General features: G+C 45.8%; 2 protein-coding genes across 2 annotated transcripts; one reads left to right on the top strand and one right to left on the bottom strand.

Annotated features, from left to right (window-relative positions):
* Nucleotides 1-6,692: 6,692 nt before the first annotated feature.
* LOC124163075 (CCHC-type zinc finger nucleic acid binding protein-like) lies at nt 6,693-7,247 on the bottom strand. The gene has a single exon (XM_046539862.1). It carries the CDS (start codon nt 7,245-7,247, stop codon nt 6,693-6,695), a length of 555 nt encoding a protein of 184 aa, XP_046395818.1.
* A 7,470-nt stretch (nt 7,248-14,717) lies between these two features.
* LOC124163074 lies at nt 14,718-24,364 on the top strand. The gene is made up of 5 exons (XM_046539860.1): nt 14,718-14,855; nt 17,991-18,221; nt 19,714-19,977; nt 21,860-22,818; nt 24,361-24,364. Exons 1-5 carry the CDS (start codon nt 14,718-14,720, stop codon nt 24,362-24,364), a joined length of 1,596 nt encoding a protein of 531 aa, XP_046395816.1.
* Nucleotides 24,365-25,148: the final 784 nt, after the last annotated feature.

Genomic DNA, 25,148 nt, shown 5'->3' with positions numbered 1-25,148 from the left:
CTTCGCTTCTCGACCAAGTCCACCAATGTCTCCATCTCCTCCTTGACATGTTGGTATTCCCTATTCATCCTTTCTAACGCTAAAATACATCCCCGACCATAGCTCTGCCTAACTTCCTCTCCCATCCTACCTATTACTTCATCGAAAATGATTCTAATCCTTTTATATTCCTCTTTCATGGAACCCAGATCAAAATTTATAACTACCATCCATGAATGTTCAGTTAACACGACATCCTGCTGTCTTTCAAACAATATTCCACTATTCAACGGCATCACCTCTTGGCCCCTAATAGGATCCAAACCACAACACAACAAACACACCAGCCAACCCAAAATGTTTAGGGGTCCACCATATCCTCTTCTTCCTCCTCCCATCTTGTCAGCACCTCCCGCAGGCGTAGATATTGTGGTGAGAGGGTGCGGGAGGGGGGATCGCGTAGGGCGGTGAATCGCGACGTCCTCTTCTGGGTCGTAATCTGTGAAGATAACGACGGGGAAGGGGAGGGGGGTCAGTGGGCACGACTCCTTCCGCCTCCAATGGGGGAGCGGTGTCGTCTTGATGAGGGGCAGGGGGCGGAGGGGATTGAGGACCACAGGGGGGGGCGGGCACCTCTTCTCCCTCTATGGCCACGACTTCCCCTCTCTCCGCGCCGCCTTCTCCTCCTCCTGCACCTTGCGTCACCAGCTGATCCCCTCGGTTCTCCACCCACTCGTCCTCCCAGTGAAGGGGGGTGTTTACAGCTGATGTCGGCTCTCGCGAAGAAATGTCACCTGGAAGAAATTTTCGTTGCCGTCCACGGGGTCTATCAGCAATATTCCCTGTATTAGGAGGGGGAATAGGGCCATGATAAGGCTTAACACGACTTGTGTGCACAATAAGGGTTCGAAATGGAAGTTCCAACAGTATATTGCACTTCGAAGTTACCTTCAACACGCGATACGGGCCCTTCCACGGTCTATGAAACTTTTTTACTTGCCCCACTTTCAAACAAGGATCACTTAAGAACACGTAGTCGCCTTCCTTATACTCCCTCACCTTACCCCTTCCCTTCACTGTTTCCCTCCTTTTCTTTACCGCTAAGCGATCATTTCGGGCGCATTGTTTCCACATTCCCTTCAATCTCTCTCGTAGACCTGTCACACTAGGGTGTTCCTTCCCTGGGCTACTTGCCCCTAAACAATTGAAAGGTGATGCCATCTGTTGTCCAAACACCAATTCATGCGGGGTGAAACCCGTGGTCCTGTGATTACTGTTGTTGTACGAGCAAACGGCAAATTGAAGATGCTTCCCCCAGTCATCGTTTCGTACGTTCACGTAATGGCTAATGATCTTTGCGATTGTCCGATGCACTCTCTCAACTCGGCCATTGCACTCTGGGTGGAACGGGGATGTCCTTAGCTGTTTTACATTCAATAGCCTACAAATCTGTTGGAACAGATCAGACATAAAGTTAGTCCCCTGATCCGTACGCAATAATTCCGGCACCCCAAATTTTAAGATCCATTGTTTTACCAGTGCAACGGATACGGTTTCAGCCGATTGGTCGGGCAACGGCACCATTACCAAGTATCTCGTAAAATGGTCTAGGATAGACAAAATATAACGATTCCCATCATTTGTCCTTGGAAGGGGGCCCACAATATCAATGGCTATAAACTCAAAGGGTTTATTCGCCGTGGGTAGCGCCTGCAAAGGGGGTTTGCACTTGCCGTAGGGGCTTCGCTGAATACAAGCTATACAACTCTTTACATACTCCTTGATATCCCCCAGAATCGTGGGCCACCAATAGTCCCTTCTGACTCTACTCGTAGTTGCGTGTACTCCAAGATGGCCCGAAAGAATGTGATCATGACACTGGCGTAACACTCCCTCCCTGCAGTTTCGTGGCACCACTATCTTATTTCCCCCTTTGTGTCTTTTACAAATAATGCCGTCAATCACAACAAAATCATTTTCATTAGCCCACTTTATGCATTCTGGGTCTCGTTTCTGTTCTTCTCCAAAATTAATTATATCCTCGGCCGATACGAGGCAAACTTTTCTACTCAGCTCGTCAGCATTTGCATGGGTTTTACCCGATCTGTGCACCCCTGGTAATCATATTCACCCAGTTTTAATGTCCACCTCATTAATCGACTATTAGGATCCTTTAAATTGAATAGCCACGTTAGTGCTGCGTGGTCCATCACAATAGTAAATTTTCGTCCCAGTACATAATGTCTAAACTGATTGACAGCCCAAGTTATTCCGACCAATTCCTTCTCTGTTGTGGTATAATTCAGCTCCGGTTTCTTAAGCTGCCGTGAGGCAAATGCTACCGGGTGTTCCTCGCCGTTGATCACTTGGGACAGGATGGCACCTACTGCAAAATTACTAGCGTCTGTTGATATAGTAAATGGCAAGGAAAAATCTGGGTATACCAATACGGGACTACTCGTAAGAGCTGTTTTTAAATCTTCCACTGCTTGATCGCACTCGGGAGTCCAAACGAACGTGCTACCCTTTTTCAATAGTGATGTAAGGGGTCGGGCTATAACTGCATAGTTTTCGATGAACCGACGGTAATAATTCGTGAGGCCCAAAAAGGATTGTATCTCCTTCACATTTTTCGGAGTAGGGAATTCCTTTACCGCTGAAATCTTGCTAGGGTCCGGGAGAATACCTTCTGCACTAATTATGTGTCCCAAATAGTTCACTTGTGATGAGGCAAAGTGACATTTAGATAGTTTTAGGGACAATCCTGCCTTTTCTAGCCTCTCGAATACTCTTCCTAAGCGCGAAGCGTGTTCCTTTATGGAGCCGCTAAAGACAATGACATCATCGAGATACACCAGGCATTCCGTGGGAGCCATCCCCCTAAAAACTCCATCCATAAACCGTTGGAAAACGCTAGGGGCGTTTCTAAGACCGAAGGGCATTCGGAGGTATTCATACAGCCCATTATGCACAATGAAGGGGGTTTTCTCACGCGAGTCGGAAGCCATCGGGATTTGGTGGTAACCCGCAGTTAAATCAAGTGTAGTGAAATATCTGCATCCCCCCAAATAGTCTAGTGTTTCAGTAATGTTAGGTAAGGGGTATACGTCGGGTTTTGTTATCGCATTTAACGAGCGAAAATCTATGCAAAACCGGTACTTCGGCTCTCCGTCCTCAGATTTTTTCGGAACAATCACAACGGGCGAGGCCCAGGGGCAATGACTCGGCACTATTATTCCCCCCTCCAATTGTTCCTTCACAAAATTGTCTATCAATGGCTTCAAATGATGAGGGGTTCGGTAGGGTCTTCTGTAAATGGGCCGAGCATCACCAGTGGGAATGTGGTGTTCTACCAAATGTGTGGCTGGGGGTGTGCCCGATGGCGAGAACAATTGACTATACCTTCCGATTAGAGGCTGCAATACCGATTGTTCCTCCGCGTCTAGATGAGACAACTTCCTTGCGATCTCGTCGTTAAAATCATCCTCACCCACCTTGCACACGGAAATATGCGCATCCCTGTCAATCCTGGTCCCTCGCACTCCACTTTTGTCCCACCCATTATTCACATCATCCTCCAATTCACTCACTATTGCGATCATTGTACCCTTACTCAAAGTTACATCTATCATTCCAAAGTTACTTACTTGGATTTTAGCACCCCCTTCCTCATCCACCTTACAAACACACCTGGCCGACCAGCAATTCACTCATGGCCCTCTCTCCAGCCGCTACCAAGGGGAAGAGTCACGAGACGGGCGCTCCGAGCTGGGATCATCTCTGCCGACACAAGGCGTACCGGCATATTCACCCGTGGGCGGCGCCATTTCCTCCCCGTGTCTCCGAGTTCCTTCGCCGTATACCTCGTCGTTCCGTCTCTCGGTCTCTCCTCCGTGATGTCCGCGGCTCCGCTTATCCACGCTCGTTCAACCACGCCCTCCATCCTTATCTCCATAATGGCCGGGCACGCTCCCTGCGGTTCGCCGTCCGTCATCGCGGAAGTGGTCGCTTCGCCAACCTCCCTCGGCCGCGGTGGGGTCTCCGCGTGCTCTTTACTTCCACTTTCGGTTAGACAAATTACGCATCCGTCAATTGTCAGTTCACCTCTGCTCACGTCAATTATCGCTCCAATTTCGCGGAGGAAGTCTATTCCTAAAATTCCCTCATGGCCCCCCAAATTATCTACAACCTGAGCCTTTAGGTTATACACTTTATTACCGACAACTAGCGGTACTACCACTTCTCCGAAGTTCCAAATAAGCCCTCCATTCAGTCCTTTTATCCTGAACTGAGACCTCTTCGGTGTTCGGTCCCCACAGCACTTTTTAGTTAACACGTTCGCTGCCGGGCCCGAATTCTACTGTCATTCCGCGTGTGCCAGGCGAATATTTTCGAACCTATTACCAAACGGCAATAATGATATTGAGCCTATCTCCGGGTTTTACTAATATTTCTCGGTATATTTACACTCATTACGTGATGCGCTATCGCTTGTAACTTAAGTCACGTGCGACGCCATAGGGCGTCTCCCCACTTTTGACAATGCCTAAAATTTGACGAGACACCATTTGGCGGCTCAGGCAATTGGATCTGCGTTCCAACTTTTTAGTGTACACTGAAAAGCTATGATTGAAAATAATGTCAAAACAAATTTTAATTGTTGATTATGCTTTTAATAATATTTGCTACCGTATCCGGAGATGATTAGTGCAATGATTTAAATTTGGGAGACTTAGGTACGGCTGATCCGGACAGATCATAAATTTTGTAGAAACACGTTTGGCTTTAGTGAGGGCAACTTTGCGGTTCATTGTCTGCAAGAATTCTTTGTAACATCCGCGACAGCCAACACGGGCTTTTCTAAAATGAAGATACAGCGCTAAAAATAGTGCAAAAAATACTGATACTAATTTTATGTGATGATAATTTTATCCTCTAAATTACCAGACTTCGAAGACTTCCTTCAGTGTTATTTGTATTTACCAGGTAGTGCATCGATTTTTTAGACCCTATCAACGGAATCCCGAAGAATATGCATCCATTCTTCTATAATTTATCGTCTTAACTGCAGGAGAGAGATCATGTGGGCACCTGGATTCTGTGTTTCATTCCACAGTATTAAAGCATTAACAATGCAGGTCCCAAAAAGAGCATCATCGGCCACCTTGTGGTACCACCTTACTATTTTTCGATGGGTGCAGTGATACAACGTAAGGGTATCAGCAAGGTCAATTCCTCCCTTTATTTTATTGTATGTACTCAATCACCATCTTTGGCTTAGTAACCACTTCCCCTCTTCGATTTCTTTCCCCGTTGGGATTATCTCCTATCTGATGGTGGTGGAGATCATGAATACGTCGCGCTGATCTTTCCATTTCTTTACCGTTGCTCCACAAGTTTTTCATAGCACTGAAATGCCTTTCTTTAATTTAGCAGTCGTTATTTCTCTCAACAGCCCTTTCCTATTGTTCCTAATGATTCCCACAAAATGAGACTTATCTCCCAAGATTTCTTTCTATAAGCGCGGGATGAATCACCTCACTAGAAGTATCTAAACATTACAGCAGGAGCAGGGGTGCCGACTTAAAAAATATTGGTAGGGCCCAAACTGGGGACCTTGTCTCTGTAAATTTTATAAGTAGTGAATTTTAAGTTTTTTAAGCATTTTAGAAGAGTCATATGATCGACGTTAGAATCCTGATCACTGGAATCTCGATATCTGGACACTCCGGGGAAAATTGACAAGCATGACACATTTTTTCCTCACATCTGTAACGAATTTTAGGGTGGACTCGGGCCCCCTCAGGCCCCGTGGAGTCGGTGCCACGGAGAAGGAGTTATTAGAATGTGAATAAAAAATTGAAATAAGCAATCATACCTGTATTAGAAGAAGAAAGATTACCTGACTATGAGGATTCATACGACTCCTCAGACACCGTGAATAAGCGGTGTCTCCTTCAGAAAATCCTTCAAGGTCATTAGTGGAAGCCGAATGGACAGAATACAACATATGCTTGATTTCTTCTTCGTTAAAACGTTTCTTTCCCCCAATAATGCGTGACGGAGTACACATGATATATTCACTAAACTGGTTATCACTTCCGTATGGAAGGCACAGGCACAGAGAATAAATTTGGTATACTGATACGCTCCTCACTCGGTTAGGCATGAGCGACAACTGAGGGAAGGAAATAAATGAAAAAAAGCTCAGCAAATGTAATTTGAAACATTGTGTTGAGATATAATACCTCAAGCTCCACTTGAGACATAGAATGATAGAGCCATTGAAAAATGGCACTCTCGAAAAAAACATGAGAAACCGAAGGCGAAAAAAAAATTATATTCGAGCTGAAATGTGTTACCAATACCCTCCCTTCACAGAAGATAACATTGTCTCATCAGTGCATAAGAAAATGTAGCTTAAATTTCAAGTTCTATTCATCGCTTGATGATTCAACGAAAACGCTACTTTGACGCCCATTGGCGTCTCACTAGTTGCATCCAGCAGCAATGCGAGACGCCATATGGCGTCTCACTAACTCCGATTTGAAGTTATGTGAGACGCCCTATGGCGGCGCGTGGCAGGGAACGTGTTAAAAGGCTCACTTGCGCCCCTGTATCAACCAACATTTGTCGCCGCATGCCTCCACACGTCACAGTCACCACCAAGTCTTTCACATTCCCCTCGCGGTGCACACATGGGAGTACGATCCTTAATTGGGGCCGTTGCGGGCGACTTGCTCGGCCCCGGAGCCGTTTAACAGCATCTCAGAACGCTGGCTGAAACTACTTCGCCTTCGTGCCCGACAGCTTTTAGCCCAGTGTCCTTCCTTCCCGCAATTAAAACACTGCATTCTGCCCTGCTGTTTACAGTCCCTTGCAAAATGCCCGAGGCGGCCACACGTGTGACAAGCTCCATCACGGACCGTGAAAACGCTCCTCTCCTCTCGCCCCTCCTTCACCGGTCGGATCCTCCGCTCAGCTTCCCGCACGCGCATGGCTGCGGATATAGCAGCGTCGAAAGTCTTTGGCATAGAGAGGCGCGTGTGCTCCCCCACCCTACCAGGAAGGCCATTTAGGAAGGCGTCTAAAGCTCTCTCATCAGCCTCCGTACGCCGAGCTGCCGCTGCGGCGGAATCTTCCTCTTCCTTCCATGTATGACTATTCATTTCGCGGATACGATCCGCGAACTCCTCTATCTGCTCCGCTGGGCCCATTTGTATGTTCGCCAACATCTCCCTGTAGAATCCTAATCCGTCATGGTTCATTCCCCAGCCTTTTTCGTTTGTAGCAGAGGACTGGCCGAGATGGAGTCGTCGATTCGAGCGATACCGTAGGGCCTCGGGATTTTCGAAGCAGCCGGACGACGAGCAGGTTGATGCATTAATTTACACGATGGGTGACGATGCAGACGACATCTTGCTGTCATTTAACCTCACCGCCACAGAAGAAAGGACTTATAAGGTCGTTTTCGAGAAATTCAACGAACATTTCGTCCCAAAAGTCAACATAATTTACGAACGGGCTCACTTTAATTAGCGATTACAAGGAGAAAGCGAGACGGTAGAGGAATTTGTACGGGATTTGCACATTCCCGCGAAAAATTGTAGGTACGGCGCCTTGAAAGAGGAATTAGTGAGGGATAGATTAGTGGTTGGTCTACAAAACGCCAAGCTGTCGGAAGCACTACAGTTGGACCCGGACCTCACGCTGGAGAGAGCGGTAACGAAAGCAAGGCAAGCTGAAGTGGTACATCGACAACAGACGCTCTTATGGAGCACGGTAGAAATAGGTAAATCCTCCTCGTCACTGGTCCGAGCACCAGAGGTGGACGCCGTGCGAAGGAAAGTCCCAGCGCACGCCAAATCACGGACAACGACAAACGCTAATCAAAGTAGGGAAGGTGGTCGAAATTGTCAAAGGTGCGGCAAGAAACCGTCGCACGTGTTCGTGCAGTGTCCAGCGCATCAGTCTGCGTGCGCCATACGTAAGAAAAAGGGACATTGGGCGGCCGTATGCAGAAAAAAAACGGTGGCAGACATCAACACTCAACGCCAAAGTGAGGGTGACTATTTTTTTCTAGGGAGCATATCGATGGGAGGGTGGAGAGTCCCAATTGTCATCAATAAGTAGAAAATCTCTTTTAAAGTCGACATGGGTGCTGACGTCACAGTGATCGAGACCGAATTATTTGAAAAATTTCATGGAATACGTTTGGAAAACGCAAATTCGTTCCTGAGTGGTCCTACCCGCAGCAGATTGCCAGCCAAAGGCAAATTCAAAATAACATTACGCTGGAAGAATCGAGAATACGAGGATGAGATCTACGTGGTTCCGGGAGTCGATGACGCTCTCCTGGGACTACTTGCTATCTCTGGCCTCGGAATTTCATCCTGGTTGCGGGAAATAAAGGCTGGCCACCCGGAAGAAAACTACAACGAACTTTTCCAGGGTCTCAGAAGAATGACTGAGCCATACGTCCTTCGCATAAAAGAGGGAGCAGCGCCATATGCCGTGTCCACGGCAAGAAGAGTACCCCTGCCACTAAGAGATAAGGTAGAAGCTGAAATCAAGAAAATGGAAGCAGAAGGGATTATAACACCCGTAGAGGAGCCTACGGATTGGTGTGCCCCCATGGTGGTCGTCCCGAAAGCCGATGGATCAGTCCGAATATGCGTAGACTTCACGCAATTAAACAAAAATATTCGGAGAGAACGGCATGAGCTGCCGTCAGTTGACGAATGCCTAAGCCTGCTAAGAGCGGCAGAGTCAAAATTCTTCTCGAAATTGGACGCTAGTAGAGGCTATTACCAGATCCCACTAAGAAGAGAGTGCCTTTTGCTGACCACTTTTATAACGCCCTTCGGAAGATATTGTTTCAACTGTATGCCTATGGGACTGTCATCGGCAGGAGAGCACTTTCAACGGCGAATGTCAGAGGCATTGGCAGGTCTAAAGGGAGTAATAAACGTCATGGACGACATCCTTGTGTTTGGGGCGACAGAAAAGGAGCACAATGAGCGGTTGCAGGCAGTCCCTCAATGACTCAGAGAGAGGGGAATTACATTGAACAGCGACAAATGCAAGATCCGCGTGAGGGAAACTAAATTTCTGGGTCATATTATATTGGCATCGGAGGAGATTAAACCAGACCCGGATAAGATCACTGCCACAGAAAGAATGTCGCAGCCAGAAACAGTCACCGAAATACGTCACTTCTTGGGGATGGTGCATTATCATTTAAAATTCCTACCACGTTTGGCAGACATCACCCAACCTCTGAGAGAGTTGATAAAGGAAAAAGAACCTCTCTCATGGACGCAGGTACACACCGACGCATGGAAAGAAATTAAGCGAAGGTTGACAAGCGCCCCAGCGTTAGCATTGTACGAAACGAACCGCCCGACGCGAATACTAGCCGACTCATCGCCGCACGGCCTGGGAGCAGTGATAGAACAGCTGCAGCCTGATAATGAATAGAGGGCAACCAGTTTTGCGTCGTGCGCTTTGAAGGAAACCGAGCGACGCTATGCACAATTAGAAAAGGAAGTTTTAGCACTCACGTGGGCGTGTGAAAAATTTTCTAGTTACTTACTGGGGAAGGAATTTATTCTCGGTATGGATCACAAACCTTTAGTGGCGCTTTTGGGATCAAAACCCATTAGTGAACTCTCAGCTCGAGTGCGGCGTTTTCGCATGCGCCTCATGCGCTTTGATTATGATGTCGTGTACGTTCCAGGGAAAAAGTTGTTTACACCGGATGCGCTCTCAAGATCTCCGATCCCCGAAACGCCGAGAGAGAGCGACATTCTGAGTGACGAAGAGGTGGAGCTCTATGTCCAGGAAATATGCGCGGAAACACCCATGACTGACAAATTACTCAAGGCGGTATGGGAAGCGCAGCAGCGAGACGAAAAAATGCGCCGATTGATAAAGTATGTTGAAGAAGGTTGGCCACATAAGGATAAATTACGCCTAGAGGAAACTAATTTCTACAGTGAACATGCAAACCTCTTCCTCCTTAACGGTCTTCTAGTTCGGGGGACAAGAATCTGGAATTCTGGAATCATTAAGGAGAGATATGCTGAGTCGACTTCATGCAGGGCACCTGGGAATCACCAAGTGTAGGAACAGGATCCAAGAGTCCGTGTGGTGGCCAGGCGTAGGCAAAGAAATTCAAGATTTAATTAGTATATGTCCTGAATGTCTTGAACGCAGGCCAGGGAGAGTGGAGCCGCTAAAGCCGAGTGAGACACCAGCGCGACCCTGGCAGGTCGTTGGGATTGACATTTTCCACAGCCGCGGTCGAGAATATCTAGTTGCAGTTGACTATTTTTCAAAATATCCTGAGGTCGCTAGATTGGAGAACACTAGGGCACCTTTATTGGTTGGGAAACTGAAAGCCATTTTCGCGCGGCATGGTATTCCCGAAATCGTCTGGGCGGATAATGGGCAATGGATAATCTTTTAGTTGAAATGACTTCCGAAATTTTGCGAGAGAATACGGTTTTGAACTTCTAACGAGCAGTCCATATCATCCAAAAAGCAATGGCCAGGCGGAAGCAGCAGTCAAAATTGTAAAAAATATATTCGCCTAAGAAACAGATCCATGTTTGGGCCTTCTCGCATATCGATCTTCAAGGTTGGAATCGGGGTATTCTCCGTCAGAGTTACTAATGGGTCGAAAGCTCAGAACAAACGTCCCAATGGGTCACATGCGGTTAGCTCCTAAGTGGCCCGACCTCGAAGCCCTCCGGCACAAGAACCACTTCATCACAGAGAGGGCTAAGCGGAATTACAACCGACGGCATCGCGCCTGAGAACTGCCTTCACTGACAGCGGGGGACAGAGTATGGGTGAAAGACCGCCGGGAGTATGGGACAATCATTGTAGAGGCAGGTCGTCCTCGATCATATCTTCGCCATGGAGACCGGCCATGAAGTCGTTAGAAGAAATCGAGCAGCGCTGACTCTGACTCGGGCACCAGCAGAATTGGAGGGGGGACCCGATCCTGAGTTCGTGGGGTCATTCCCAGACCCTCGTGAAAAAGAGGTTCAGCCGGAGAGAGCAGACGGAGCAGTACAAGAGTACCGAACTGGACGAAGAGGAGTGATCGTTCGTCCTCCACAAAGACTGCAGATGCAGTAACGGCATTTTTGCCGCCACATATTTTATTCGTTTTTTTCAGAAGGAGAGATGTGGCGGGTTCGAGCTCTGGCGGTCGAACAGGGCGACCTTCATCCCGGGGTGTCTGCCGGTGTGTATGATTACGGTGGGCTGATGTAGGAGCGGTGGGTCGGCCGATGAGTATAAATACGGCAGGCTGACGGCGGAGCGGGGAGTTTGTCATGTTGCACAGTACGAGATTGTTACGCTGTTTTCCGCTCTCTGAAATAAACGAGTTATCCCACAGAATTCTTCTTAATTATTACGCCCGTCAGCACAGGAATGACGAAAGAAGTTTTCAAGAAGAAGAATAGAACCTTCTGTAATAAAGCGCAGGAATTAAAATATAGTAAGAGATTGGTGAAATCTGTGTGGAGAGTGTTTGTGTATGGATGTGAGACTTGGGCGATGGGGAAGAGAGATAGGGACATGATTCGGGCATTTGATATGTGGGTTTGGAGGAAGATAGAGGGAATATGGTGGACAGATCGAGTTAGGAATGAGCAAGTGCTTAATAGGATAGATGAGAACAGAACTTTGATGGGTATAAATCAAAGGAAGGGTAACTGGCTGGGACATTTGATGAGAGGGAATGGAATTTTGAAAGCAGCTTTGGAGGGAATAGTGGAAGGGGTCAGAAGAAGGAGAAGGCTGAAGATTATCGACAACGTTAAAATTGGAAAATATGGAGACTTGAGGGAGATGGCCGGAGACAGGAGAGAATGGAGACAGCGTTGGCACGGGGGACCTGCCGATGGGCAGAACACCACAAGATGATGATGAAGCTGAACTCCTTGATGATTTTAATTTCGTGCGGGAACGAAACTAAACCTAGGCCTCGTATTATCGTTTCCCTCCAGGTCGAAACGAAACATCAGTTTCGTTTCACTTGCTAACCCTGCCATCAGTATCGTCACTGTGGCGATCAAAGAGTGTCAATGCGCTTCACAATGGCAAAGGCTGAAAGACAAAAGAGGTCACGATTGCAATGGAGGAATATTTTCATAGAACCTGCTGTTTGAGAAAATTAAATTAAATTTTGGCTAATCTTTGATATCACATGACTAATGAGTTTAAAAAATGCTAATTATATTCGTTGTTTGCGTAGTTAACACAATCAGCGCGGCGCACATCAATTTACGTGAACTGCCGGTCTGGCCGGGAGGCCTTTCTCCGCCTCCCTACGTAACTAATATCCACTTCCGAGTCTTTCGATAGTGTGTGTGGTCATCAGCCAGCTTCCTTCTTCCAACTTGTGTGCACTGTTTGAAAACAGCAGTATTTGAACGGAAGTTTTGGCACGAAAACCTCTCTCTATTTTTCTTTCTTATTTTAAAGGCCGATTTTGACGACTTCAATGAAAACCTCGCCCGTATTGGATGTGAATCAGAATTTGCCGCTTTGCGATTTATCCATTGCCATCGATTGCTACTGCGTTCATGGTTGACCTGCTTCTGCGACTGTTAAAACCGTGAGATATTTTTTCCACCAAACGTAGGATTTGGTGTGGGGCAGACATTTTTATTCGAAACCCAAGCAGGTCTGGTCGGATAATGATGTGTTCTGATGAAAAGGATTCTAGGCGTTGAAGAACGATAATTTCGAGAATTTTGGAGAGGTTAGAAAGTAAAGAAATGGGACGACTGTTGCCTGGAATTTTAGGATCTTTGCCCGGTTTTGGAAGAAGGATAACTTTTGCCTGTTTCCATGCAGGTGGGATGAAAGGGAAAGAATAGAAATGGTTGAAGAGATCAGAAAGAAGGAATAGAAAGTTTGGGGAACGGCTGGCATATTTCAACTGAGTGTTTGAAATATTGTCTAGCCCGGGTGCTTTTTTAGTTGAGAGGGAGTTTAGAATTTTTTGGACTATTGAGGGGTTAGCAATGGGAGTGAACACGGATGAAGAATGGAGAGTTCTTAGGAATGAATTGATTGTAGGTTCTAAAGGGGAAAGTGATTGGTCAGGGGCCATGGTTTTCTGAAGGTGGTCTGCTTGGATTTCGACTTTTTCAGCTGGGTCGAATATGAGGTTGGAGTTGGAGATAATTGGGTGGAATAGATTTTTGTCTGCCCTTTTTAGGGATCGTAGGGTTCTCCAGATCGGTTTTTGGTGGCTTTCTGTGGGATTTTCTAGCGTGAGGTTATTGATGTGGTTTTCCCAGAGCGCAGTACTGTATTTCTTGACCTCGGCTTTGACGGTGTTGCGTGACGGTGTTGGCAAGTTTGTTGTACTTGATCTTGTTGGCAGGAATGTGTTATCTTTGCCAGATATGTCGGGCCGAGTTGCGGAGTTTGATCAGGGAGACTAAGTATTTGGGGAATCTGTCAGGTCTGGTGTTGCGGGGAACAAAAGTGCGTGAGACGCTGTCTTTTGCGGAGTGAAGGGCTGTTTTAAGTGCTTCTGCCTGTTTCTCTATTGATTGTGGGGTGGGATTTGAGATTGGGAGGAGAGAGGAGAGAGAATCATTTAACAGGAGAGGGAATTTTTCCCAATCTGTTACCGTGAATTTGGAAGGTATTAGTTGCTTATTGGATATGGGGATGGAGAATTTTAAGGGCATATGGTCGGGGGTGAAGGAGTAAACAACGGAGGGAGTGAATTTAATGGGAAGGTTTAGAGAGAATCCAAAATCAATAATGTCGCATGATCGTGGGGCATAATGCGTTGACTGGAGTGGGGAAAGTGGGAGGATGTTTTTGTTTTTAATAAAGTTGTAGAGGATTCTGCCGTTTTTGTTGGTCCGGTTGCTGTTCCAAAATGAATGCTTAGCATTCCAGTCGCCGAAGAAGATACCGCTTGGTACAGAAAACAGGCGTTCTAGGTTGTCCACTGTCATGTGTTTGGAAGGGATTCTGCATACTGTGTATATATTTAAGGGACCGGCTTTCGTGTGGATCGATACACCAAGAGCTTCGAACACGTCGGGAATGGGAGAGTTGAGGAGGGAGTGAGGAATGTTCTTACGGACCAGAATTGCTACTCCTCTGCCACGTGTTGTGTTGCGGTCCAGTCTGTAGGTTTTGTAGTGTGGAGAGAAAAAGGAGAGTGTGGGTTTTAGGTGTGTTTCCTGTAAGAGTATGATGTCTATGTTGGTGTCGATGGCGTACTGGAGGAGTTCATGTTTTTTAGTCCGTACGCCATTGCAGTTCCAAGAGATAACATGTAGAGAGTTAACGTCTGTAGTGTGTATGTTCATGGTGAGTCTTGGAGGAGACAGAATTTGAGACAGAAGGAAGTGTTTCCTTGCTGAAACGGATTGAAGGGAGGAAAGTTGGGAGCTGTTGGATTGGAACCAGGAGGTAAGGTCGTTGGGATCTGAAGGTTGGTCTGCGGGGAGGTCATTGGTGAGGGAAGGAAATTGTTGTGGGTTTGCGGCTGCGGCGAATGAGCGAAGCAGGGGAGTGGGTTCTGGAGTGGGAAGTGAGTTAGTAGCTGGCGTGCTGCGGCGGGCAGTCATGGCAGCTTTCGCTGTGCGGTGCTTTTCGCAGCCGCTGTAGGTAGCTGTGTGGGCCTTGCCGCAAAGTGCACATGTGGCAGGAGTTTCAGTTGTCTTTTTCCACTCTGCGCTAATATGGCCTTCTCCTCAACGCACGCATTTTGGAGGGAGGTTGCAGAAGTTCTTAGTATGCCCAATTGCTTGGCAGCGGTGGCATTGTACTGGTTGTGCAGGTTTTTTGAAGATTGTGATGGTAATTTTGAGGCCTGTCAGGTGTGTAATTTGCATGAGAGCTGCCGCGTCGATTGTGGATTCGGCAACGACTTGGACCACTTTGGTCGGGTATTGAGGAACCGACATAGTTCCACGCTGACGTTGCCTGTCTGATGGTCGTGTTGAGAATATGCGTTTGCATGAGACAATAGGAAAACCTAGGTCAAGAAGTTCAGTTTTGATTTGCTCGTCCGCCACAGAGGGAAAGGTTCCGCTAAGGGCAAATTCCCGGCGCCTATTTTCTGAGAGACAGTATGTATTGTATGGAATTTTCATTTCAATGAGCGTGGTTTTGACGGTGTTGAAATCGCGGGCAGCATCGCGGGAACATGCGTCTTTTAATCACAGAAGCGTTCCAGATTCGGGTGTGCGAGGGATTTTGGATACAAATGGTTTCTAATTGGAGAGAATAGAGGGAGATAAGGTAGAATAATACAATTGATTGTCATCAGAGAGAATTCATAGAGATAAGTGACGGTAAATCACAAATATCTCTGAAAATTGAAGTTCGCATTCAGCATATTCATACATTATTGCGTGGAGTGAAAACATCGCCATTAGTAGGAAATGAGGAACTTTAAAATCACTCCAAATAAAGCAAATTTGATGGCAACTTGCTTGGTGAAACTCAAGCAAGTTACTTCAACACGCAATTCTCTTTCTCATTCTTGTAAACTTGTGGTATCCAAACATCCCCCGCCACGCGCTTGTTGCGGTGGCTTGCGGGGGAGTATGTGGCACGTAGGTGTGGATGTAATTAATTGAATTTGAGAATTTATGAATGCCAAAAATTGATGGGTTAGTGTTTGATACGTTTGGATTGTTTATCAACCTCACCCCTTGTGACCTGGGTTCACTTATGTGAGTGATCAGTCGTCAGTCCAAAGATAGGTTCTACTCAGCCCTCCACTCCTTGCTCCTGTTAGCTATTCTTATAATACCTTCATAATTTGTCAGCTTTATATCCTTCAGCACCTTCTCTGCATATCTCATCCGTGGTATATCCTCCTGCCGTTCTCCCCTCCTCCGATCTTTCAACGATTAAAACGCACATCTTCTCCCCAAGGTTTCTGAAAGACCTCTCTCGTACTTATCTCCAAATTTCCGAATTACTTAGATGAGTCATCTAGTTCTTCTTCGTCGTAGCTCTCTAGCGCAACATTGTGAAAACTACGAAATGAAATACCGAGGTAAATAATGTAAGTAATTTATCTTAGAATAATCAACGCTACACCTCAATGAACTGGTTGGAGTCGTGCCGCTACTTGCGGTTGGAAGTCGAGGCAGACACACAAGCAGCTGTGAGGTACAATTACTGACTTGGTGCCCCACTAGTAGCCTCTATGGGCGAGTGGCGGAGGGTGTTGGGATAGCAGCCGATTAATTGTGTTCGAAGGCTCAGTGGCTGGATCTCTTGGCCTTGTGTAAATTGAGTGCTGCAGTGGATAGTACCATCTCAGACTGTGGCGGAAATAAACCACATTTTCAGACAGTATGGTTTTAATACAAAATTTAAAGTTCAACACAATTATAACACAATAGGTGAGCCTGAAGGACCAGCGGTTGGCAGGCCGATGCGACGCTGTCCAGTGCCCGGCAACCGCAGAGAGCACAGCAGGGCAGGGGTGAAGAGTTTCTCCGCCGGTGATGAACGAGCGAGAGATCCAGGTCGCTCCGTCGGCACAGCGTAGATGAGAAGAGAGGAAGAGGGGGAGGGCGAATGCAGTCATCGCTATTGCAATATCGTTATCGTCATCACTATTGGTCAGCAAGTCTAAGATTGGTTTGACCTCCACGCAATTCTACTGTCTGCTATTGCTTTCTCATTTTCGTATTCTGTCTCTTTCACATCGTCCTTTATCTGTTCCATATTTTTATTCGTAAACTTCCGTTTCTATTCTAGTCATCCACATGTCACTCTTCAATTGTCTTCATCAGGCCACCATGTCTCCAGGTATGGCCTATTTGGTTGCTTTGTTTTCTCATCAAAGTTTTCATGAGGCTTTTTCTCTCTTGCTATTCCAAGGGCTTCCTCATTGTCGACTTGGTTGATCCATTTGAGTTTCTTCATTCTCCTGTAGCACCACATTCACTCATTCAGCGCATGACTTGATATTCTTTTTAGCAGTGCCTTTGATAATATCCGGAGACCATGGTTCGCACAAGAATAAAATAGGGAGCATTATTGAAATTATCTCTCTATCTCATTCTCCTCTTTTCTTTTGCTTTCACTACTCCATGAATTGCTTTCTCAGCTCGCTATTCCGATCCAAAGGAATTAATGCAGGACCATGAATATGCTTATGCCTCTAGAATATTATTTCATTGCGATGAACCTAGATTTTTAAATCTTTCACGGCACTCTACAGAAATCTTTCTCGCAAAAGTGAATGTAGTTGTGTGAATAAACGCCTTATTTTTTTGTATTTTTCTGCGGAGGGACATTTTTTTCGTTTCCTTTAAATCCTATGCCACATAGAAGGCAAAATTATAGGTTAAGACAATTGTAATAATTCAAACACGAAAGACTTGCGAACTTTATTGCAGAGTATTTTTCAGAGGTGAATCAATTACCATATTTTCCCCCTCCAAATCACTCATTGAAGAGCATTTAATTTAATCCGAATTGCCAACGGATGAAATGATCGACTCCAAGACAGACTAATCCAGCATTGCATACATACAAATAATGAACTTACAAATTCGGTGGGGGCACTAGAACTAGATTTTTAAAAAGATTTTTTACCCTTTAGTGCATCATTGTTGCTCTCACTTGTAACCTTCAAAATTTCTAACGTTAAGTATGCCACGAAAGGAAATCATTGATAATCCTCTGCTCAAGTATTAACAATGACAAGGAGACTTGGCGACGACTAAGCAATGTCCAAAACATGGTCGGGTATAAAGTGCCAGCGGGACACACACAAAGTGAATTTTACTTTCGAATGATTTTCATTCGTGATTTGTATGCGGAGGCATTTTGCCGTGGCATTGAATTCTTTTGCCTCGCTCTCCGGGTGCTGTGTTTTTTTCAATTGGACTTTTCCCACTTGCCGCCTTGCGTGAGTATGTCTTGTTTGATGGACACCGATGTGTCCTTGCGGATTCGCATTGATGCGAAGATTTCCATTTCAGGCGCGCCTCTCGTCAACAGGAAGCGACGTCAGAAGGGCGACCGTCGTAGTCATGGAGTTGTGTGGACGGGACTTTGGCTGTTCCTCCTACCTTCCTTTGCAGGTGAATTCCGGAATACGCTATTCTGTCTTATCTCCTGTGAATCAGAAGTACGCCGGCCTTTATGACGAGTCGGATACTATATTTGCTGTAACAACTGAACGAAAGTCCCCATCTCAACTCATACTCCAAGTTAGTTGCATGCCCCAACCCAAAAATATACATTCTTTTTCTTGTCGAGGGTGGTAATACTCTATAATGTTGATGAAATGTGTCAATTATATCGATTTTGTGAATGCTTCGAAAGCCTATAATCCAAGCAAAATTGACTATTAATTTAACATGCACGCTTACCTGCAACCTTTGCGGTACATAATTATGGCAGCACCAATAAATAAGCTTCCCGCAGTCTTCACGTTTATTCCGTAACGAGAAGCCTCCGTGGTTGTAGTTCCGTGGCTGTAGGCTCAACTGCTTTCATGCATCGCCTTGCTTCCTTCGGCCCCTCTCTGCATATCACTCATCAGCCATTCCACTCCCCTCGACTCCTCCCGGGACAAAGCCTCATTATGCCAAGCGATCCTTCAAGATCGTTGTCGACCTATTTAAATCCCCCCTCGACCGAATGGCGGCTCTGCCTTTGGAATTGCTTTTGTCCATGCTATTCGTGTTGAATGCCGCTGTGCGAGTACGCGTTCCTTTGTATCTTCCCCGCCTCTTGCTCTGGCTGCACGCTGGAAGCCATGAAAATAGAAACTGGAGGGAGTGAAGTTGGCAAACGTCTCGTCACTGCTAATACCTAATGCTAAGACCCAAAGTATTTGGTAAGAGTTAAAAACTGAAGCATGGATTTATTTTGAATTGAGAAGTTATTATTTATGCCGATAAATTAGAGATTCTGAATAAGATATTAAAATATTAATATTATCTTCCATTTCTTTCCCATGTAGCGGGAAGTAGTTTGGTTTTCAAATCTTATGTTCCCATTCCAGTAAATTTCAACAAGAGCGCTTCATAGTTTTTGCATTTCTTATCTGTGAATATAAAAAGATGCTTTTATGGTTGTCTTCATTGCGTTTCTTAACCGATGGCATTGAATGTTGAAATATGTTTGCCGTTAAGCAAGGAAAAGGTTCATTCGCCTTGTAATATGTTGTTGCCAGCCCTTTTAAGGTCTGTCTAACGGCATGCCTTCCCCAGGTGCTTTTTAATCCCTCCTTTGGTTTCAGCCACCTGTGTCGTTTTCATTTCTTTTAAAAAGTGCTTTCTAATTGGCAGATGGCTGTTATTTTTTTCTGTAATGTCTTAATAAATGAAATTTATAATTATATAATAACAAATTTCACTAATGTATTTTATTTTCCGAAAACTACAATTTCCAGCCGGGTCCAAGGGTTTTACTGCACCAACGACGTTTCGAAGGCTAAGTCTGCCATCGTCTTCAGGGTGAATGGATTAGCCAAGTTGTGTCCTTCCTATATACCGTCGCGTTGGTTTCAGGTGGGCTCTGATTGGTCGACGGTCGGGCCAATGCGTGTCCTCTCCCCCTTCAGCTTTTTCAGAGCTGGTTTCCACGCATTGCTCAGGTGGAAGCCGGAGTCTCGGTTCATGTTTTTCCCCTCAAACCTGATTTCTACTGACTCCTTCAGGACACGGTCCCAGTAATTTTTTCCATTTTAATTAGTCCATCTCAGCATCGGAGGATACCAAAAACCTTATACCACAGGCACCAGTGCCACCCAGGCTGTACCGCCTGCCTAAGGTGCACAAGGAAGGCGTTCCCTTGAGGCCCATTGTGAGCGCAATAGGATCTCCGACATATAACCTGGCGAGACATCTCACAAGTCTTCTGTCCCCCTTCGTGGGCTGGTGCGATCACCACGTCAAGAACTCCACAGATTTCGTCAAGACCCTAAAAACTATTCGGATTGAAGAACAGGACATACTAGTGAGCTTTGATGTCATTTCGCTTTTCACCAGAGTCCCAATCAGTTACACCTTGAAGCTCCTCGAAGCGAGATTCGACCAGAAAACGGTCGACCTCTTCCAACATGTCCTCTCCTCAACGTACCGTATAAGCTCGTGTAAGAGGCGCACCTTTTTTCCCAAAAATTGCAGCCGAAAATGAGGGTGCGCCTCTTACACAAACTTCTTATCTTCCCCCCTCCCCTTCACCGGTCGAAAGTCTGAGGGGAACTGAGTGGCCTTGGTTTTCAGTGTAAGTCAGTTATCTGTAATCCTAGGTCAAAAACAAGCGGCAGGCAGGGGAGTTTCTCCCTTAGTGACGTATTTTTAAAATGCCCTGTTTGCTTTTCTTGTAAGCATCGCGCCGTCACGTCGGTACCCCAGAGGTGAAAATGGAAAAGATCGCGCGGGGGTTTTTCGCTCCGGAGGGCGCGCTAAATTTACTGCCACGAGTGGGCATCCCGCGCCATTTATACTGCATATAGTAATCGCTTATCAAACTTAGAGAAACGCTTATTTTTGAATGACATACCTGGTCAATAGTCAATATCTGTCTTGCCGAGTAATTTCCATTACGCTGAGGACCTGATTTTCCAAAAATCATCTTCAGACGCAAATATGACGATTATTGCAACTGAAAATTATATTGGTATCAAAACCTGCGTTTTTAAAAAATTCGAACGAGTGTGTTCATTGTTGGACTAAATTGTGGATGGTAGAAATCAGAAATGCTTGTAAGTGAAGAGCGCGGAAGGAGAGGTCCAGGGGAAGGAGCGCGATCCCTCCGTCTTCGAAGCAAGCGACGAAATACGGAGGGGAAGGTGGGCGCTCCCTCCCCTCCGTATTTCAAGCTACGAAGCTATGAGCGAAGGAGCACGGGAAGAACACGTCCGATCTTGCATTTGACGTCGTTGCCTTCAAAGCGAAGGGGCGAAGGAGCAGCAATGTGATATATGCAGTTTGCGTTGCATAAAGTTTCCAGTCGGTCTCGTCTTGTTTGAGTGCGCTTATGCTACGCTTGTTTCTGTAACTGTAAATCTTTGTGTCAAACAATTAGATCTTAAAAAACTTAAATTCTGTCAGATATGCGTCTCGTTAGATATCTTTCTTTTTTTGAACCTCGCGTGTGTCATACAATTATTGAAAGCTATCGAGATATCTTCGGGCTCAGTTGATGACTCACCTAGCATTTGGCCTCCAGAAACTGGGAGATCGATCAAGGTCAGTTGGTGAAACGGGGTAGGGATGAAACACGTTTCCATTGTTCCCCTGTAACTTGATGTTTTCCTGTGGGGTCTCGGAAAGGGAAAAAAACGGCAGAGGCATTGGCTGATGGAGGACCGAGGGTGGTTCCGTTAAATCTACGACGTGGTTATTATCCTACGGCGCGTAGATTGCCCGATTGTCGTCCAAGCTCTTGGGAAGGTTCGTGCTAAATGCCTGTCGTGTTTTGCCTTAAAATTTTCCATGGCTGCAATTCTATTGCAATACTCCTGCGAGAGCATTTAAACAAAATTGTTCGTGAGTAGGACAAGCATCGCAGAGCAACGGCGTATGCGAAGAGAGGATCGGAACTCTTTCTACTCCCTCTTATACCGCTGTTACCGCCGCAGTTATCAAAATTTCCTCTCTCAATATTAATTGAAAGAGGAAATTTTCCTTTCCTTTCCTCTTTCAATTAATATTGAAAGAGGAAAGTTCGATAACTGTCGAAATTCCCGGCGCACGTCTGCAACACCGCGCGGTAGTATAAAAAAAAATGCCGTAAAATTTTTTTTCTTTATAGCTCTGATGCTCAAAATAGGGGTGCGCCTCTTACACGTGTGCGCCTCTTACACAAGCTTATACGGTACTTCCTGTATCAGGGGAAGTTCTACAAGCAGAAAGAAGGAGTACCCATGGGTTCCCCGCTGTCACCGGCCATCGCCAATCTATTCATGGAGGACTTAGAGGAACGAGCACTTGAGTCGGCCCCTCTCCACCGGAAGCACTTTTTTGGATATGTGGATGACGCCTTCATAGTCTGGCCACACGGATCCGAGTCGCTGACGGACTTCCTAGCGCATATGAACAGCGTCCATCCCAACATCAAGTTCACCACGGAGACCGAAAAGGATAACCGGCTACCCTTCCTAGACATCCTGATTGAACAAAGGGCTGACGGCAGCCGAGGACACAGCATGTATCGGAAACCCACGCACAAGGACCTGTACCTCAATGGAAGGAGCCACCACCACCCAGCGCAGAAAAATGGAGTGTTGAGAACTCTCATCCACCGAGCCAAAGCTGTCTCTGACGCCGAACACCTAAAGTCGGAAATTGATCACCTGAGGACTACCTTCCGCTCAAACGGATTTACAGAGGGAGACATCAAAATGACCCTTAAAAAGTCCTTAAGGAAAAAAGCAGAAGCTGATAAACCTGACGTAAAACCAACAGGGAGAGCCTGCCTGCCATATGTCTCAACAATATCCAACAAAATTTCTAGGATATTAAGAAGGCATAATGTGGAGACAATCCACAAACCACTGGGAAAACTCAAGGCCCTTCTCGGAACCACCAAGGATAAATTTGGATTGAAGACATCAGGAGTCTATCGCATACCGTGTGAGTGCGGCCAAGTGTACATCGGGGAGACCGGACGCACCATTGAAAAACGCTTGAAGGAGCACGAAAGATGCATCAGACTGTACTATCCCAATAAGTCTGCAGTGGCCGAGCACAGCCTAGAAAACGGTCACCGAATAAATTTTCAAGATACAAAACTAATATGCCAGGCCAAAAATTACTGGGACCGTGTCCTGAAGGAGTCAGTAGAAATCAGGTTTGAGGGGAAAAACATGAACCGAGACTCCGGCTTCCACCTGAGCAATGCGTGGAAACCAGCTCTGAAAAAGCTGAAGGGGGAGAGGACACGCATTGGCCCGACCGTCGACCAATCAGAGCCCACCTGAAACCAACGCGACGGTATATAGGAAGGACACAACTTGGCTAATCCATTCACCCTGAAGACGATGGCAGACTTAGCCTTCGAAACGTCGGGGCTGACAAACCCTTGGACCCGGCCGGAAACCCGAGAACTCTTCCTCCAGTCTATTCGCCGGGAAAACCTTAGATCCTTCAATAAGACCATATTTTACTTTGTAATCAACAATAGCTTCTGGGAGGTTTGCTATGTAAGAATTTAAAGAAAAGGCTAGTGAAGTGTCTGATCTGGAGTGTAGCGCTTTACGGTGCAGAAATGTGGACACTTAGGAAGGAGGACGAGAGAAGGCTCAAGGCATTCGAGATGTGGGTGTAGCAAAGAATGGAGGAGGTGAAGTGGAGGGAGAGGAGGAGGAACGACAAAGGAGGCTGGACATGGTGGGTGAGCAGAGGCAGCTTTTAGATGAGATACGGAGGAGACAGAAGGTATGGATGGAACGAGTACTTAGAGGGGATGGGATGTTGAAAACAGTGTTAGAGGGAAGAATGTTAGGTAAACGAGGGAGGGGAAGGAAAAGAATAGGATTTCTGGATAGAATGGAAGGTATTAGGTCATATGGATCACTGAAGAGGGATGTGCAGATGTGATGGGGGGCTCCAGGAGTCCTTAAGCTCTCCATGGAAACTTACCTTAATCGGTAGGATACTTAATAATGATAATCAACTATAACATGTTTCCTTGAAACATATTGCAATACTGAAAACAGCAATCTTGACAATGATAATGAATCGAAGCGTGAGTTTGACATGTATCACGGTCATATCCATTCGGATTGCGTCACTAGTTTGAGAGAGTGCTTGCACGATTATTCAATAATTTTTCTGAGCATATACATGAAGGTAAAAGAATATACAGAATGGCATGGTGACGTTTGCTATTTTACTCATTTAACTATGTTGTCTCTTTTATTCCGATGCTCCATTTTTATGCTAGCCTTGGAACTTTTGGACAGTTTGTCATTTTTTGCCCCGGAATACAACGCTGTACCGTAGTTGGTTTTTCCAGTGAAAAATTTTAAGGATTAAATTTGGCTCCCTGCTATTTTAAAATGACAGAGTGACAGCATTCGGGAATGAGAGCATGCGCCGCCAAAGTATTTTTAAACTTGGCACTTTTTTTCCTTTGTCACATGTAGTTTGAAAAGAGTGTTTATGCTTCGTGTCACGTTTTCAAGTGCTGATAAAGGGCTCTAAAGGCAAGGTAAGGTCGTAGAATTACTCGAATTACTTATCCGAGGGCATAATTGCATGAATTTGATAGCATGAGTGTGTTTACGTGAGGCCTAATTGCTGGGAAATCCACCTTGTGGCTGCACCCTTGCCATCTCGCTGATGGAATTTTAAAAGTTCATAAATTAACTCCCGTATTCTCCTTTTTCAGGTAAGTTCCGCTGGTGATCCAGGTGAATGTTTATCCCCTCATGCGGCGGCCATTTCTCAGTGAGTACGAAATATTTATCCCTGTTTGCATCGCTTTCTGGGGCCCTATTTCGATGCATCACAATTTTTAATTCAAGCCATCAACTCCATTTGCCTATGGCAGGCACTGTGCAATAAGCTATCCCTTGAGAGGGCGGCATTTAAGTCTAGAAAAATACGAGGCCCTTAAAAAGAAGTTTTTTTCCAGAGCCCTTATCCGCCCCTCGCTATTATGACTCCAATTAATATTCCGAATGAGTTAATGATGGGCTTGCCTCCTTGAAATTATGCACCATTCTCACCATCCGTCTTTCGCCGCAATCAGCCTCTCCACGCCGCCGAGAGATGACTCTGAATCAGGGACCTCCTCACCCGACATCATTTCTCCACGCTACTCCATTAGTGCCATTGTTTCAATAATCGAATAGCAAAGTATATAATTAATCTAATGTTGTTTGGGAAATAAAACTGGAAGGACAGTGGGAGATAAATGGTATAAATGTGTGATTAGGGATGATATACCGTTGACCGAGGAGGTAGCGGGTGCTGGAAAATATTAGTTAGTCTGTAACTGGAAGTGACTAAGATAAGTGGAGGGGTAGTGGTAAGAGGAAGCTGATTGCAGGGACGGAAGACGATGAAATATTAAAAGAGGTCGTTACCTGAAGAATGTAAACATGGAATATGTATTTTGCGCAACAATGGTATCACGGAATTGATTAGAATAGATTAATACACAAAGATTTGGTA

The sequence above is a fragment of the Ischnura elegans genome, chromosome 7 (assembly GCF_921293095.1).
Source record: "Ischnura elegans chromosome 7, ioIscEleg1.1, whole genome shotgun sequence".
Taxonomy (NCBI): domain Eukaryota; kingdom Metazoa; phylum Arthropoda; class Insecta; order Odonata; family Coenagrionidae; genus Ischnura; species Ischnura elegans.
Note: the sequence above shows the minus strand (reverse complement) of the source record. Positions and strands in the feature narration are given on the sequence as shown.

Excerpts from the sequence above, each read along its gene's own strand:
- LOC124163075 (XM_046539862.1), bottom strand. The coding sequence starts at position 7,247 with ATGAACCATGACGGATTAGGATTCTACAGGGAGATGTTGGCGAACATA.
- LOC124163074 (XM_046539860.1), top strand. The coding sequence starts at position 14,718 with ATGGCCTTCTCCTCAACGCACGCATTTTGGAGGGAGGTTGCAGAAGTT. Across the intron at positions 14,856-17,990 it reads GTAATTTTGAGGCCTGTCAG|GCGCGCCTCTCGTCAACAGG; the intron begins GTGTGTAATTTG and ends TTTCCATTTCAG. Across the intron at positions 18,222-19,713 it reads CATCTCAACTCATACTCCAA|TCCATCTCAGCATCGGAGGA; the intron begins GTTAGTTGCATG and ends CATTTTAATTAG.